General features: G+C 35.0%; 1 protein-coding gene across 1 annotated transcript in view; it reads left to right on the top strand.

Moving 5' to 3' along the window:
- Positions 1-15127, top strand: part of DNAAF5 (dynein axonemal assembly factor 5) — a 71675-nt gene extending 56548 nt beyond the window's left edge. Inside the window, exons 10-13 of the mRNA XM_036741353.1 lie at positions 2032-2182; positions 3289-3445; positions 12576-12770; positions 13995-15127. Of these exons, the coding sequence (XP_036597248.1) occupies positions 2032-2182; positions 3289-3445; positions 12576-12770; positions 13995-14131 (640 nt within the window). The 3' untranslated portion in view covers positions 14132-15127. The remainder of the gene's footprint in view (positions 1-2031; positions 2183-3288; positions 3446-12575; positions 12771-13994) is intronic.
- The last annotated feature ends 1724 nt before the right edge of the window (positions 15128-16851 follow it).

The following is a 16851-nucleotide window of genomic DNA, read 5'->3' as shown; positions in this document are numbered from 1 at the left end:
CCTCAACATAAAAAAAATGCTTATAAAAAAAGATCGCATGTCAACATGTGGTTTGAATGATCAAAGGAATGATAGGACATTTCTATGAACTTTTTTCTTTTGATACAGCAAATCTGACACAAATACAATGACTAATTTTAGAAAAGACTGGTAAAAAATTTTACTTGACATACTTTTTTTCATTTTAGGGCAGACCAAAGATACTCTAGAGTTACTGATTCTTCCTTTGAACAGATGTTTATTTTTCTGTACACAATAGAATTCATTATTTGGAAGTAATTTGCCTTTTTCCGTTCTATATTTTAGCAGTTCAGGTTGACAGGTTCTGATTTACCTTGTTAAAGCTGCTTCTTTGTGGCCTGTTATCTTCCTTTTTCTAATGGTTTTATCATGTTAGTTGACTTAATGTTTTCATGTTAGTGGACTTGCAGTTTGACTTACTGGCATTAAATATAAGACATTTACAAAAAATACTTCCAAGAGAGTATGCCGTTGTGGCATAGCAAGAAACTTTCCTATGTTGCCATCGAGCCTGATACATTTCTTCACAATCACCTTATGTAGACCATCTTGCAGAAGTAAATTTTAAGCAATACTAAAAAAAAAAAATTCTTCCTTTAAATTTTTCTATAGAAAATAACTCAGCTTAAAAATTAAAATGTATTGAAATTTAAATTGAAAATCTGTAAATTTAAATTAAAAAAAATTTTTAAAAAAATCTGTAAATCATGTTAAACCAGCAATCCTTTTCAAAAGTTTTATGTGTTTTCATTATTGACTCTGAAATGCCATCTGCTGGGGAAGAGAGATTAAAACCAAGAAAAGAAAGCAATTAAATATTTATATAAATGTTTTTAATGTGGCAAATGAAGTAAGAAATACAGATTGATATCTTGATAGAGAATTCATTTTCATTTGATGAATAGAAAACATTTCTAGAGCTTTACATGTATGTAAATCAATGGTTTCTGAAAGTTTTTCTTCCCTATTTTAAATCTTAAGAAAATCGCTAGTGATCATACACTACAGGGGAGGGAGGTAAGGAAAATATGTAATAGATTTCACTCTTAAGACAAAGTACTATAAGCACTGAAGGTATTTCATATGAAGAAATCTTTTGATGCTAGGAGATATATTCTTTCATTAAAGAACATTTGAAAGTCAGTATATATGGTTTTGAACTTGGGGGCTTGGACTGTGTATGTAGTACCTTGATTTAATCAACGAGTTGAAAATTGAACAGCTTTTTTAGGAAGCCTGTGTCATCAAGTATTTCTTGTTTCAACCAGATTGACCATCTATTATCTGCACTCATATATTTATACTTTGGGTCCCTCAGAACCCATTTTGCTTATTGGCAGTCTGGGTAGTTATGTAGTCCCTGCCTTTTTTTATACTAATGTTTTAAGATGGAACCTGTGAATGTTTCCCCTTTTTTGAATTATAATCTATAGAGGGATTTATATTGTCTATTTCTATGAGTTTTTTTCGTTTAAAATAAGAACAATTTGGGCAAGGAATATTTTACAATTTTGACATAATCATTAATAAATTCCTCAGTTTATTGGGAGTGAGAGTTGAGGAAAACTTCTTTTGAGGTCTCCTTACATTTTCCACTATTACCTGAAAAGCAGCCCTCTGCTGCTTTACAGCGACTTTCCCCAATTGCCACAGGTCAAATGGCTTTTGGGTCCTTCTGCAGCCCCAAAATAAGAAGTCTGTGCTTGATGGCTCCTTCCTTGTGCTGGCCACCTCCTCTTTCGAGTGGGCTTAAGCGTAGTCCTAGGTGTTTGAATGGATAGACAAACCTTCCTATTCTTCCTAAGGGTAGGCAGCTACCAAAGGAGTAGGATCAGTTTCCTTTCTTTACATCTGGTCAATATGATATTTAAGCATTCCATTGATTTATTCTGGGTTTTTTTTTTTTTTTTTTTTGCTGAATATAATAAGTTTTTTGAAGTTAGGTTATTTTTTTCCTTTACAAAGCACCTGTTTACCTCCTTCATTTGCTTTCCTGTTGTTTGGTTTTAGGCAGTTCCACAGCCACCTTGAGACAGTGATAAAAGACATATTGGTTCCTAATCTGCAGTGGCATGCTGGAAGAACAGCGGCTGCCATTCGCACTACAGCCATATCATGCCTTTGGGCTCTTATTCACAGTGAGACACTTTCATCAAAACAGGTACAATTCTCAAAATCATTTGTAAGGTATATGTTAAGAAAACATTTGTAGTGCCAAAAAAAATTTCCAAGCCATATTAAATATAAAGGAATTCTGAGAAGAAGCTTTGAACAGATATAGTTCGTAGAAACTTTCTGGTTACAAAAATATCAATATATATAACAAAGTGTTAAGTTCATAAAACCCAGCTGTTACATTTTAGTCAACTAAATTATCTCTATTTAAGTTCAGAGATCTTTATTATTGTAAAAATTATTGTAAAAATGTTTTCATGTGGAAAAAATAACATTGTTAGCCTTTAGCTGTGTTGAGAGCAAGAAGAAAATTTTTAGAGATATAACAAAATCTAGAAATAGGAAAGGCCTAGTCAATGAAGCTCACAAGGTTAGTATATTTTACGTTATAAACATATTATCATCATTTTGGTAATCACAGGTGTTTAAGAATTAACTCTGCTTTTCTAAGATTTTTTCTCTTTGACAAAGGTTGCTTTTGTAATAAAAATTTAACCAAAGTATAATTGGTATGTTAGCCATGCCTTGCTGGGAAAATGTCTCTAGTCAGTCCTTAGTTGAGAAAATAAGTAATTATTAAAAATAGTTTCTGCTTTTGTTTTGAGCTCATAGCTTCTTCTGCAGAACAATAGCAGAACACATAAGGGGCAAAAAAAAGTTATTTCAAAATATCCATCTAGAGCATGAGCACCATCTTGTGGTGCACTAAAGAGGGATTATTTCTAAGTGAAAATGTTACTAAAATGCCAACTGGAAGAAAAAATACATTCTCCAGTAAACTTGTCATGAATCTTTTTCATGCTACATGATTAATTATAGAAGGGAGAAGTAATGCACTGTGAGCAATAACTATCTAGATTCAACAAAAATAACTTTTTAAATTAAGTAAACATTTGCTTCATGGGAGAAAATGTCAGAAATGACCAAGTATTCATTAAAATCTTACATAAAAACCATATGTCTCATTTTATATTCATCAGTGCATATACTACATGCCAGGTCATTGATATAAAATTCTTATCAACAGGGCTAGTTCCAATTTTGAATTAGAAGCCAATCTTTATATTTCTTATGTTTTCTTATTAATTGCAGATAATAGAAATGCAAGAAGTACTGATGCCTCAAATTATTAACACACTGGAAGAAGATTCTAAAATGACTCGATTAATGTCCTGCCGTATCATTAACAAATTTTTAATGGCCTGCGCCGACACGATTGACACAGATAAACTCATCAAGATTTCTCTTGGTAGGACCCACTGCACCACTGAAATACCCCCATTTTGCAGCTGATCATACATTTCTTGAATTGTAACGAGCACTTTGCCAGTTTTTTGATGTGTTGATGCTTTTCCTTTCTAATATTGCTGTTGATTCCCAGCAGCCTCTTCCCCCACCTACATACACACACAGAATCCTCTCTTGTAATAAATGAAACAACATAGTGAAGCAAAAACTATCACAGTGACCACTTCTATAGTTAGTGTGCTATTCTGCATGACCGCACACCATCCCTCTCTCGAGAGGAGGGAAGCGTGTTCCATCAGTCCTCCGGAACCATTTAGTTTGAGCTCCGATAATTCCAACTGGTGTTTTTATTTACATCATGGTCGTTATAGCCTTAGAACTTTTTTCACTTCATCAGCTCATATGTATGTTTTCCTTAACACAATTTAACATTTAAAATATAACTAGAGGGGCCGCTAGGTGGCGCAGTGAGTAGAGCACCGGCCCTGGAGTCAGGAAGACCTGAGTTCAAATCCAGCCTCAGACACTTGACACACTTACTAGCTGTGTGACCTTGGGCAAGTCACTTAACCCCAATTGCCCTGCCTTCCCCCCTCAAAAAAAAAACATAACTAGAATTAAAATTTTAGAGGTGAAATCAGCCTCAAGCCCATCTAGTTCAGCTCCATTTATTGAGACCCAGAGAATTAATAATCAGAAGACATTATTAAGCACCTACTATGTGCCAGGTACTATACATTGGGGAGACAAAGAAAAATAAAATCATCTCTGCTTTTAAGGATCTTACATCCTGTTAAGGGAGGGAGTGTGTGTGTGTGTGTGTGTGTGTGTGAGTGTGAGTGTGACAGACAGATAGAAAGAGAACAGTAGTAGCAGCAAGAGAAGCAGCCCCAATTTTTGTTACTGTTATCGTTGCTATTATCATTATTTGGAGAATCCAGGAAGGCTTTGGGTAGAACAGAAATATTTAACATTTTTTGTGTCATGGTCCCCTTTGGCAATCTGAGGAAACCTGTGGACTCCTCAGAATAATGTTTTTAAAAGCATAAAATAAAATAAATAGCATACATAGGATTACAAAGGAAACCAATTATATTTTTTAAAAAATCAATGGACCCCCTACAATCTATCGATGAACTCCTTTCAATTGACCTAGCTTGGGAACTCCAGGTGGAGAAGGTCGTACTTGAGTTCTGTCTTCAAGGAAGTTAGGGATTCTCTGAGGTGGAAGGCAAGGAGGTGGAATGCAACCAAGAGAACAGAAAGCCAAGTTAACTGTATCAGAGTTCAAGAAGGGAAGTAACGTATAACGAGGCTGAAAAGAAAGGATCGGACTAGTAAAGGGCTTCAAAAGTCAGACGATTCAAATTCCTTATACTTGCTCATGATCACAGAGCTAGTTAGTTGAAAAGCCTGTTAAGACTAAATCCTGTCCTTAAAAATTTATTTTCTGAATTTAACAAACACCAAATAAAATGGACGTTTCCATATATGTAGTAGAGCAGAAAAGGTATTACATGAAATTACAAGGATTTACTATGGACAGCTTGCTTTTCTTTTTACATATGTAATAGATTCAACCTATATTTTTAAAAACTATCCTGCTTATCTGTGATTCTTTCTGGCCTTCTTTCTGTTTTTTTTTTTTTCTGTGTGTATGTGTCTTAGGATGCTTCAATGTCCCTGTCCTTTTTTTTATTATTATATATTGCTTTTTTGTTTTACCTGGCTTCTCCTTATCTCCCGCCTCTCCCTTGCACTCCACCCTTCTTAGGACAAAAATAAAAACAAAGTTCTTAAAATAAGCATAGTCAAGCAAAACAGATTCCCACTTTGGTTGTATCTGAAAGGGTGTGCCTTATTCTGCATCTTCAGTCCATCACCTCTCAGTCCCCTGGAATCATGGCTGGTCACTGCACTGGTCAAGGTTTTCAAAACTTTAAAGATATTGTCTTTATATTTTGTATAAATTATTCTTCTAGTCCTACTTACTTTATTCTATATCAGTTCATAAGAGGCTTCCCAGGTTTCTCTCAAGGTGTCTTTTCATTATTTCTTACACTGCAGTAATAATTCCTTTACATTCATATACCATAATTTGTTTAGCATTTTCTAGTAGATGGGCACCCCTCCCCAGTTTCCAGTTCTTTGCTTTATCAAAAAGAGCTATTATGATATCTCTGTATGGATCTTATTTTTTTATCTCTTTGGGGAATAAGACCAGCAGTGGTGTCACTGAGTCAGAAGTTATGTGCTTTAATAACTTTTGGAGAGTAGTTCCAAATTGCTTTCCAGAATGGCTTGCCAGGGGTGGGGAACCTGCTGCCTTGAGGCCACCTGTGGCTTTCTAGGTCCTTGGGTATAGCCTTTTGACTGAATCAAAGTTTTATAGAACAAATCCTTTTATTAAGAGGATTTGTTCTGTGAAGTTTGGATTTAGTCAGAGGGCTGCACTTGAGGGTCTAGAGGGCCACATGTGACCTCAAGGCCCTAGGTTCCACATCCCTGGAGATTAAATCACAGTTCCACCATCAGTGTGCCTCTTTTCCTAAAATCCGTCCTTTTTTGCCATCTTTGTCAGTCTGATGGATATGAGGTAAAACATCAGTTATCATTTCTCTTAATTTGTAGTGTTTTAGGTCACTTTTTCATATAGCTGTTTATAGCTTGGTTTTTTTTTCTTTTGAAAACTATTTGTCCTTCTACCATTTATCTGTTGGAGAATGGTTCTTATTATAAATGTAATCAGTGTCTTATATAACTTGGACATGAGATTTTTAATCAAAATTACCCATCTTATTTTCTGTGATCCTTCCTAATGCTTGTTTGGTTATTAACTTCTAATTTCTTGATTTCTCATAGAGTCATTAGCTTCCATTTGCTGCATTCTAATTTTTAAGGAATTATTTTCTTCAGTAAGCTTTTGAACCTCCTTTTCCATTTGGCCAATTCTTCTTTTTAAGGTATTCTTCTCCTCATTGCCTTTTTGGACGTCTTTTGCCATTTGAGTTGGTCTATTTTTTAAGGTGTTATTTTCGTCATTTTTTGGGCTCTATTTTAGCAAGCTGTTGACTTGTTTTTCATGATTTTCTTGTATCACTCATTTCTCTTCCCAATTTTTCCTCTATTTCTCTTACTTGATTTTCAAAATCCTTTTTGAGCTCTTCCAAGGCCTGCGACCAATTCATATTTTTCTTGGGGTTTTGGATACTTTGTTGTCTTCTTCTGGTTGTATGTTTTGATGTTGTCACCGATGTAAGATTCTGTGGTCTGATTTTTTCTGTTTGCTCATTTTCCCAGCCACTTACTTGACTTTTGAGCTCTTTTTCAAGGTAGTACTCTGCTTCCAGAATGGAGAGTGCTCTGTACCAAGCTTTAGAGGTTTTGTGCAGCTGTTAAGTTCTTCTAAGGTGATATGATCCAAGGAGAGGTTTTTTGTCCTCTCCTGGCCTGTGCTGTGGTCTGTGAGTGACCTGAAGCACTGTTTTCTGCCTTGGGACTGTGAGGAAGATTCCCTCTCCATAGCTGCCACAAGCTCTGCCACAGCAGCTCTCCTCCCCACTCCAGGACCCCCAACCAGAACTGCAACCCAGATCCAAGCAGGGCAAAGCAAGAGAATCCTACCTCAGTGCCAGTAAAGAAATTCCTGCAGTCCCCCTCTGATCATCCACTCCGTCCCCTCACTGTCTGTGGGCTTGGGGCTCTGGAAGCAGCTGCTGATGCAGCCGCCCTGGGCTGGGGCCAGACCTTGCTCTTCTCCCACCCAGGTCTGACAGGGTTTTCCCACTGAACTTCTACATTGTCTTTGGTGTTTGTGAGCTGAGAAGGATGGAAACCCCCACAGCTGCCAATGATTCAATCCCCTGAGGCCTGCTTCAGCCCTGACTGTGCTGGACTGTACTACAGTCCCAGCCAAGTGCAATAGACCCTTCCTGTCAACCTTCCAGGTTGTCTTGGGCAGGAGATTTGCTTCACTCTGTCATTTTGGGGGTTCTGCTGTTCTAGAATTTGCTTAAAGTCATTTTTTACAGGTGTTTAGAGGAGTTTGGGGGAGTGCTCAAGCAAGGCCCTGCTTTTACTCCTCTATCTTGACTCCGCCCCCTCGGTTATTATATTGCCACAATCTAATTAATATTTCTCCAATTTTTTAGGTCTGCTCTTATTTCTGTAAAGATTGTTTTATGGCTTTAGTAAAGTAGTTCTTGGATATATCTTGGTATATAGGCTGCCAAATATTTTTTGTATTCTATAATTATTTTGAATGGAATTTCTTTTTCTGTCTCTTCCTACTGGATTTTGTTGGTAATTTTATGGAAATACCAATATATGATGTTAGTATAATGATATGTATAATTTTACATGCTATAATGTATATAATTTTATATGTTCTAATTTAATGTTAGTATGATGCTAACATATAGCATTAATATATTAACTGGAATGCTTATGATTTGTGTGGATTTATTTTATATACTGCAACATTGCCAAACATATGGGTTCGGTTAAATTTTTAGTTGACTTTTTTGAGTTCTCTAGCTAGACCATCATATCATCTGCAAAGATTTTTTGGTTTTTTTTTTTACAAAATCAACAACCGTTCTTGTTAAAAACACTAGAAAGCATAGGAGAAAAATGGACCTTTCCTTAATTTGTACATGTTTATTTCCTCCATTTCTTTTTTTATTGTGCTAAGTTAGCATTTTTATTATTATATTAAATAGCGGTGGTGATAATGGTCATCCATGCTTTGCCACTTATCTTACTGGAAAGGTCTCTGATCTTTCTCCATTACATAACATGTTTCTTCTTGGTTTAGAGGAGAGATTACTATATTAAGGAAAGGTCCATTTTTTTCTTGTACTTTCCAGTGTTTTTAACAAGAATAGCTATTGATTTTGTAAAAAATCAAACCAACAAACAAAAATTTTTTCTGTGTCTCTTGATATAATCACGGTTTTTATTATTTTTGTTATTGATAGCATATGTTACAGTTAACAATTTTCCTTATATTGAACCATCTCTGCATTTCTGGCAAACATCCAGTCTAGTAATAACGTATAATTTTTAAAAATATGTTGTTATAATCTCTTTGCCAAAATTTTATTCAATATTTTTATATCAGTATTCATTGGGTACATTGTCCTATAGTTTTCTTTCTCTGCTTTGTTTCTCCCTGTTTTAAGTATAAAGACCATATTTGTATCCCAGAAAGAGTTCCTATTTTTGCAAAAGTTCATGTAATATTTAAATGGATTATTCTCAGAATATTTTACAGTATTCACCTATAAATCTGTATGAGCCTGAGATCTTTTTCATTGGGAATTCATTTATTGTTTGTCCAATTTCATTTTTATAAGGAGCCATTTAAATAATCTATTTCTTCTATTATCTGGTTATTTTATATTTTTGCAAGCATCATCCATTTCATATAGTTAATAAGTTTTGTTGGTAAATATTTGTGTAAAATACTTTCCAGTAGTTTCCTTTATTTCATCTTCCATTTTTGATACAATTTGGTTTTCTAGCTCAGATTGTTCACACACACACACTCATTTTTTTTTTCAGTCTTTTGATTTTGTTTTAATATTTCAAGTCTCATGGAGTCATTGACTTCTGTTTGGCCCCTAAAAGTTAAGAGAGTTCGATTCTTGGGTAAGGCTTACCATTGTCTCCTCCTTGTCACTCTCTTTTTCCTAGCTGTCATTTCTGTTGCATTGCATTTTGTATCTGATTTCATTTCTTCCAGGTTCTCTTCTAGTTCTGAAGGCCAGGACACCACTGAGTCTTTGTTTGGACTTGTATGGTTACTCTTTTCATCTGCATATATATCTCAACTTCGCTCGGTCCAAAATACCTATTGTGTTTGGTGTTTTCTTCTCTTTACTCATTTCTCAGCCTCACTTTTTAGATTGGGCTTTGTACTTCAGTCCTACTCTGCTCCCCCTCTACTGTTGAATGTTGTTGGCTGACCCTACTTGGTCCTGAATGTGATGGCCGAGACCAACACATTCCATCTTCTTCTGAATTGTCTGACCTTGCCTCCAGCTTGTTGTGGTTCAGGCTTAAGAATAAGAAAAAAAAACAGATTTAATTACATTCAGGAAATTGTGCAGCATTTTTACTGATCTCAAGCTACACTCTGAAACAAAAACCCATCTTTTTAACACCAGTATTCTTCCAATGTTTTATAATTCATAGGTGATAATAATAGTACATACCCTCACACTTTTGAGGATCTTTCTTTGTGGTGAGGATTCTGTGAAATGTTTTGTAGAACCTTAGAATGCTATGTAAATGTTGACTGTTATTATTATTATTCTCCTAGCTATGATATATAAAGAATAAAAATTATGAAGTAACCCAAAAAGCAATGAAAAGGTGCTTAGTGGGTCTACGCAAGATATGTGGTATAAAAGAAAATCCAGGAGCCCAATGATCAGAAGAGGAGATGGGTCAGTCATGTATCATGTATGCAGGTATAGATTGAGGGATAACACATAGGCCACCTCAGTACTCTACTGGTTGCTGTATAATCTTAAGAAACTTAGAAGAGAGCCTTCAATATGTTGGGTGGACCCCCTTCAAAGATATATAGGAAAGCATGGAAAAGAGAAGCACCAGTTGGGAGAGTAAATGGGCTTCAATCTTTGTTCTTCGAGATTTACCCAGTTGGATATGAGATCATGGTTGCACTGACATGTTTAAACTAAAAATAAAGACTTTAGGCAGTAGAGAAATGCACATTTTAGTGCCTTTGTCCTGTCATCAATTTTATAACTAGTGAACAGTAATTTTCATTACAAATGGATCACTTGTGGATGAATAACAGCTCTAATAATGGATATTTTTATAGAAAACCACTTGACTCTGTGGTTGGTTTAGGACAGGAGATCTGATTTCAAAAAGAAGTGTTAGGAATCACTGATATTTGAAGAACTGTTTTTGGGTAAAGCTGCATTATAATTTCAAAGGTAATTTTAGGCAGTGGGTAAACAGTTCACTTTGCTTTCAACTTTCAAGGGCACATACATTATCTGTTACGTAAATACCTTTCCTCTAAGGTACATAAAGCTGATTTCATGTGCCTGGCCACCAGAGGGCAAATAAACCTTAGAATTTTTTTCTGAGGCTTCATCCCATTAGTCTTGGCCAGCTAGGTCAGTTATTAGAGAGTGATGCTGAGGACACCAAGGTCATGGGTTTGCTACATTTGACTTCATGCAGAGGAAAAAAAATCTTTCAAAACCACAATCTCATGTGTAATCTCACAGTCACAGATAATCCTAACCCATTTTATTCTTTGGAATCACCTCTAAATCCATTGTTTGTTTAAGAATTCTCCACCTAGTCCTAGTTATGAAAGGAGTCTGATCTGGCATTTTTCTACTTTTCAACCTTTGATATTCAGGTCATGTGACTAATGTGGAATCGTTTCCATGATTGCACATGTATCATGCACATGTAGCTTATATCAGATTGCTTCCCATCTTGAGGAGGAGGGAAGGGAAGGGAAGGAGGGAGAAAAATTTGGAACTCAAAATCTTATAAAAATGAGTGTTGGAAACTATCTTTACATGTAATTGGAAAAAATAAAATACTGCTTACAAGAAAAATATATTCAGGTCATGTATCAATGTTCAGTTTTTTTGTGGCCTACACTATAACCCTGATTTTTACCAAACTATTTTTCCATTTTCCCAGCAATTCTTGTCAGATAAACAGATCTCCCTTAAGTAATTCATGTTTTTGGGTATATCAAATATTGGATTATTAAATTATATTGTTTCTAATTTTTCAATTCAGTGATCCACTTTTCTGGCTTTTAGCTATTACCAAATAGTTATGATTATGCTTTACAATATAATTTGAAGTCTAGAAGTGAAGTACGTTTATGTAAATTTAGAAAAAACAGTAAGAGGAAGCCAGTCTTGTATTGGGTGATCTTAGTCATAGAGATCATATCCAGAAATATATCCTCCTTTTCCCAGCAGATATTACAGGGCAAAATGTAGCACATTCTATCAGACTTTGACATTTTTGCTTTCTTTTTTTTTTACCTAAATGCTTTCCTATATTTAGTGCTAGGGAGGAGAAGATGCTATTTGGAGAGGGCTGTGATGAAAAACAAAAAGCATCAATAAACAAATGTTTTCAAATGCCACAGGGAATATTCCTCTAGTCTTGGTAAATCAGTGGAATATGAGACCCCTTAGACATTTTTAAGCTGAAATGGATCTTAGAGCTCATTTAGTCATCTTCTCATTTTACAGGTAAGGAAACTAAGGCTAAGAGTTATGTTTCCCTAAAAGTTGAAAACAAATTTAATTCTCTTTTCCCACTGTCTCCAGTCATCTCTGAAATTATAATGTATCTTCATTTTAAAAAATTATTCTTCAAGTGGCTCCTACCACTTTTAATTTTTATTTTTTTTGTATAGTTATTTGTGTAAGGTACTTGATTTACTCTCTAAAGCTGTTCACTGGAAGACTTAGTAAAGGTAACAGAGGTTATTAGTGACAGAGCTATCAGTGAAATTCAGGTTCCCTGACTTAGGATTCTGCCCATTTGTCTTTCCTGTTTCCTTACGATTCCCTACATGAACCTTCTCCTTAGCCAAACTATCTGTGAGAATGTTTTGTGCTTTCTCATCTCTCATATCTGCCTAACTCCTACTCCTCTTTTGATGGACCACATCAAATTCTATCTCCTCTGTCTGGGATCATCCTAGTTACATTTGATTTCACACCCATAGCTCCAGCCAAACTGTTATATTCCCTATTGTGTATGTATATGTGCATTGTGTGCTGTGTGTGTAATATATGTATACATAGATGTATGTTTATGTGTGTATATATGCATATATACGTATTATACACACCTATATCACTTGTTTAGCATTTACCACGTACTGCCATGTGTTATTTCTTCATGATATATCGATGTCTTCTCTTCTCAATTAGATTATGAACTTCTTGATGACAAAGACTAGGTCATATTTTTTTGTGTCTTCCATGCAACCTAACAGTGTCTTTAATATAATATATTAAATAAATAAGTGGACTAATTCATTTCAGGTCATTACAGCGATTTCAAATAAATAATTGCCTTAAATTTTTCATTGCTTCTTTTAGAACTCTTGAAACGCCTGGATGATACTTCAAATAAAGTACGAATAGCAGCTACAAGTTCCTTAATTAGCTGGTTTAAGTGTATCAAAAATGATGATGATGGAAAATCCTTTCTTAAAGGCAACATACAGTATCTTTATAAAGAGTTACTGGTTCACCTTGACGATCCAGACAACACAATTCAGGATGCAGTATTAGGTAAGATTTTTTTCAGTTAACTATAATCCTGACCAGCTACAGTTGCTAAAATGAAATTAGTAAGCAGCTGAGGAGATAATTGAGATACCACTCCTAGTAGAATCAGTTAGGTGCGCCCATAGAACCGGAATGACAAAGTTATTCATGTCGAGGTCTTCTGCACTTCTGTGATCCCAAGCCATGTGATATGTAGACAATTATTTTGAATATATAATTATCAGTCTAGATAGTCTTTTGACTGGATGTAAAATAATATAGTATTTAGGGGCAGCTAGGTGGTGCAGTGAGTAGAGCACCGGCCCTGGAGTCAGGAGGACCTGAGTTCAAATCCGGCCTCAGACACTTGACACATGTGCTAGCTGTGTGACCTTGGGCAAGTCACTTAACCCTGATTGCCCTGCCAAAAAAAAAAAAGCAAAAAAAAATAATATAGTATTTAAATAAAATAATGTAATGTTTACATTCTAGAAATTTTCAGTGACTACTTTTTTATTGTCCTATGCCTAGTCTTATTGCTAGTTGCTTTTAAATAATATATGTTAAAGAATCGCAACAGTAGTAACATTGAGTTATGTATTAGCATTGATTTTTTTTACAGTAATTTTTTAAATCATGTGTGTCTGTGGCTGAGTAACATACCCACTTTTGGATTAAAAAAAAGAGGATTAAAATCTTTCATTAATGTCTCCTGGCATTTAAAAGTCACTAGGTCACAGTTTTTAATGAGAGTACAAAAGCGCAATGATTTCATCAGCACATGCTTGGTCTTTTGCTTTCTGATGGAACTCTTGGGCCAGGACAGTCAGCAGTAATGAAGGTGACCCAGTTATTCAGGCAAATTAATATCAATAGGTAAAATCTACTCTTTCTTCCTCTTCCTGTCATACTCCCCTCATTCCTGCCCTACACCTCCCCAATCAGAGATCTCTGCCAAAAGATCTCTACCAACAACTTGTTTTACTTATTTTATTACAAGGTTAGCAGCAATCTGAAGTTTGGTTGTCAGGTCTTTTCAATAAAAATTTTCTGTCACTCTTAGGTTGGACAGATGTAATAAATGAGTAATTAATAAATTCCGGAAATTTTTTTTCTTTTCAGTGTAAACATATACAGCTTATGTTTGCATAGGAAGCCGATGATTTTAAAATGAGGAGATGGCATATTTTAAATGTACATTTATGATTTCTGGCCCTTTTTTTTAACGGCATTTTTCTTTTTTTATAGGGGTTTTAAAAGAAGGAAGTATTCTGTTCCCTGACTTACTGGTGGAAGAAATTGAGGCTGTTAAATACAAACATCGATCTCTAGTTTATTGTGAACAGCTTTTGCAACACATCCAGTCAACTAGGGGTATCCTCTAAATGCAAGATTCTGGAAACAGTCAGTTTATTACAGTTTTTGGAAATGTAGGATAGTATCAGATGTTGGTCTTTTTTTTGGACAGTAATTGATGGTACTTAATTCTGTATGCCGAGCTTTTTTTTGATTAACAGCCCAGAGAAAGCAAGAAATAATATTATAGCAAAAAAGTGTTCTCTTTTTATTGCATATGCAGTAATCTAGGAAAACATGTTCTCTTGTGAACTCCTTTTATATCTCATAATTTTTGAAGGCAGTATTAATGTCCATTAAATGGATTCTGTACTCATGTCTAATTTATATAGTTCATTCACAGGTCTTTTAGTCTCTGGGTAATTTGAAATTAAAATTAAATGCAGTTACCTACACTGAGAGTAAAACCAACACTGTTTTTATGTGACTGTATGTTGATTGGATGGATTTGTGAGTTACTGGTATCATACTGATTAGATGCAAAGTGACCAGGATTCTAATTATAATTAATTTCTATTCCAATAATTTCAAAAAGTAGCAAAAGCAGAAGATTTTTTACCTATTGCTTGAGTTCTGCATGGTATAACTAATATGAGGTGACAGACTTGAAAATACTTTTGTATTGGAGAATTGTCACAAATAAAATGTTCACCATTGTCAACAGATAATTTAATATGAAAATAGAGTCATTCTTGAAGAAAAAATTAATATTTAGGTAGACAGTGCTGAAATCCAGATAAAGGATCACATATAATTTTAGTTGCTTTCTTTTAAAATAAATAATAAAACATATCTTTTATTTTTAAAGCTGTCACATGTTTCCCAATGATTATTTCTTAGCACCTTCTTTTCCAAAGTGCCTTATAGACTTAAATTTTCAGGTATGTATTGTCCCTATAAGTTGAATTTATATTTCCCCAAGGAAAAGGTAGTACATTTATTTTGGTTTTGCAATAATTGATTACATGTCATTTAAAATTTGGCATTTCATGTTTGAAAATGTAATTAAAGTTTTCTGTTTTATAGTATTGGGTGAATGTGGTTTTTTTAATACTTGGCAGAAACCTTTAGAAACTACTGTTTTTTCCACTTTCTCTTCTTAAAGACTTGAAGCCAAAGGACTTAATCCCTATATTCCTTATCTAAGCATAACTTTAAGTGATGGTAACTTACCATAACATAGTGCTTTAAGGTTTTCAAAGCATTTCACCTGTATTTTCTCGGGTCATCTTCACAGCAAACCTGTGAGGTAAGGAATGGTATTCCAGTTTTATAGATGTGCCCCCTAAGGCTGAGAGTGGCCTGGAGACTTATCCAAGTAAATTCTAAAGTAGAGCTTCAGATCCGTATCTCCCAAGTTTCACGTTCTTCCCACTACTTTCCGCTGTATCCATACTCATGTTGCCTTCACTTTCTAGAACAGATTAACAGTTAACTACAAACTATCTAATTCCTGATGATCTCTATTGAATACCATGATTAAAAAACAGTAGTGTTTTGAATCTCATATTTCCAAGGACTTAAAATCGAAGTTATCACGCTGTAATTACTTTTGTTGAACACAGAAGAAAAGCCTAGAGAAAGAAGGGACTTATTCCTATTTGGTTTACCATTAAATTGTACATTTTAAAATATATAAACAATGAAGGGGCATCTCCCCCATTTAACTCTGTCACTTATAAAGGAATTCTCATGTTTATTAAGCTGGCATTGCTCCAATGTCTGACCATATAATATTCTATTATCATTTTACCTTAGGATGAGTTGGCGTTTTGTGTCCTGGGAAAATACTAAAAGTTGTAAGCTGGAATAACTTTAGTCAGCAAGCACTTATTAAAGGTTTACTGTCTACCAGGTGTTGAACTAAGTGCCAGGGATACAAAGAGAGGCAAAAACATCATCCCTGCCCTCAAGGAGCTGACATTCTAATGGGAGAGACAACATGTAAATTAACCATGTACATACAAGATGTATATGGAAAAGATGAAAAATCATCTACAAAGGAAGGTACCAGTACCTGGGGAGATGGGAAAGCTTCTAGCAGAAGATGCGATTTAAGCAGAGTCTTGAACTGAGAAAATAAAATAATGATTTAGTATTTTATATTTTATTCCATTGCCTAATTGATTCTATTCTGGAACTGCCAGAACCATGTTTCTTTATCTCTGATGTAAGTTCAGAAGTTTAGTTTTCCTCTCTCAGTTAAGTTTCCCTATAAATCACTTTAACTGAAAGAAAACTGTTATCTCTGTCCCACTAGCTGCTGTTGTACAATTAGAAGGAATTTGTTATCCTTGAAGGGTTAGGGCGGGTGCCAGGAAGTCTGGTCTGTTAACTCTGAAACACTGGCTATCCTTCAAGAAAGTCTGGTCTGCTGTCACTGTGACACTGACCATGAAGGTGGACACCAACAATGTGCTTTCCATAGTGACAAGTTTGAAGGAGGGGTTGTTTTTAGCCCTGCATTCCAGACTTGTATCCAATCATATTGTTTCCCATCATCTGTGACACTTCAAACTTTGTAACCAATCCTATTGTTTTCCATCTGTCCTGCATCTTGTTCTTGGTTCTCTTGTACTTCCCAAAACTATGTGAAAGCTAATAAGCCTCACCTCATGGTCCTTTGGCTGACTGAGGAGCTGAAAGAACCATTTTATTGGTGATTGGTAGCCTTACAAATAAATCCAACATTCTCAAAACTTTGTGGCTTAGTTTACCTTAATTTCAGTTGTGACAAAAGGAAGCCAGA

Source organism: Trichosurus vulpecula, chromosome 1 (genome assembly GCF_011100635.1).
Source record: "Trichosurus vulpecula isolate mTriVul1 chromosome 1, mTriVul1.pri, whole genome shotgun sequence".
Lineage (NCBI taxonomy): Eukaryota > Metazoa > Chordata > Mammalia > Diprotodontia > Phalangeridae > Trichosurus > Trichosurus vulpecula.
Note: the sequence above shows the minus strand (reverse complement) of the source record. Positions and strands in the feature narration are given on the sequence as shown.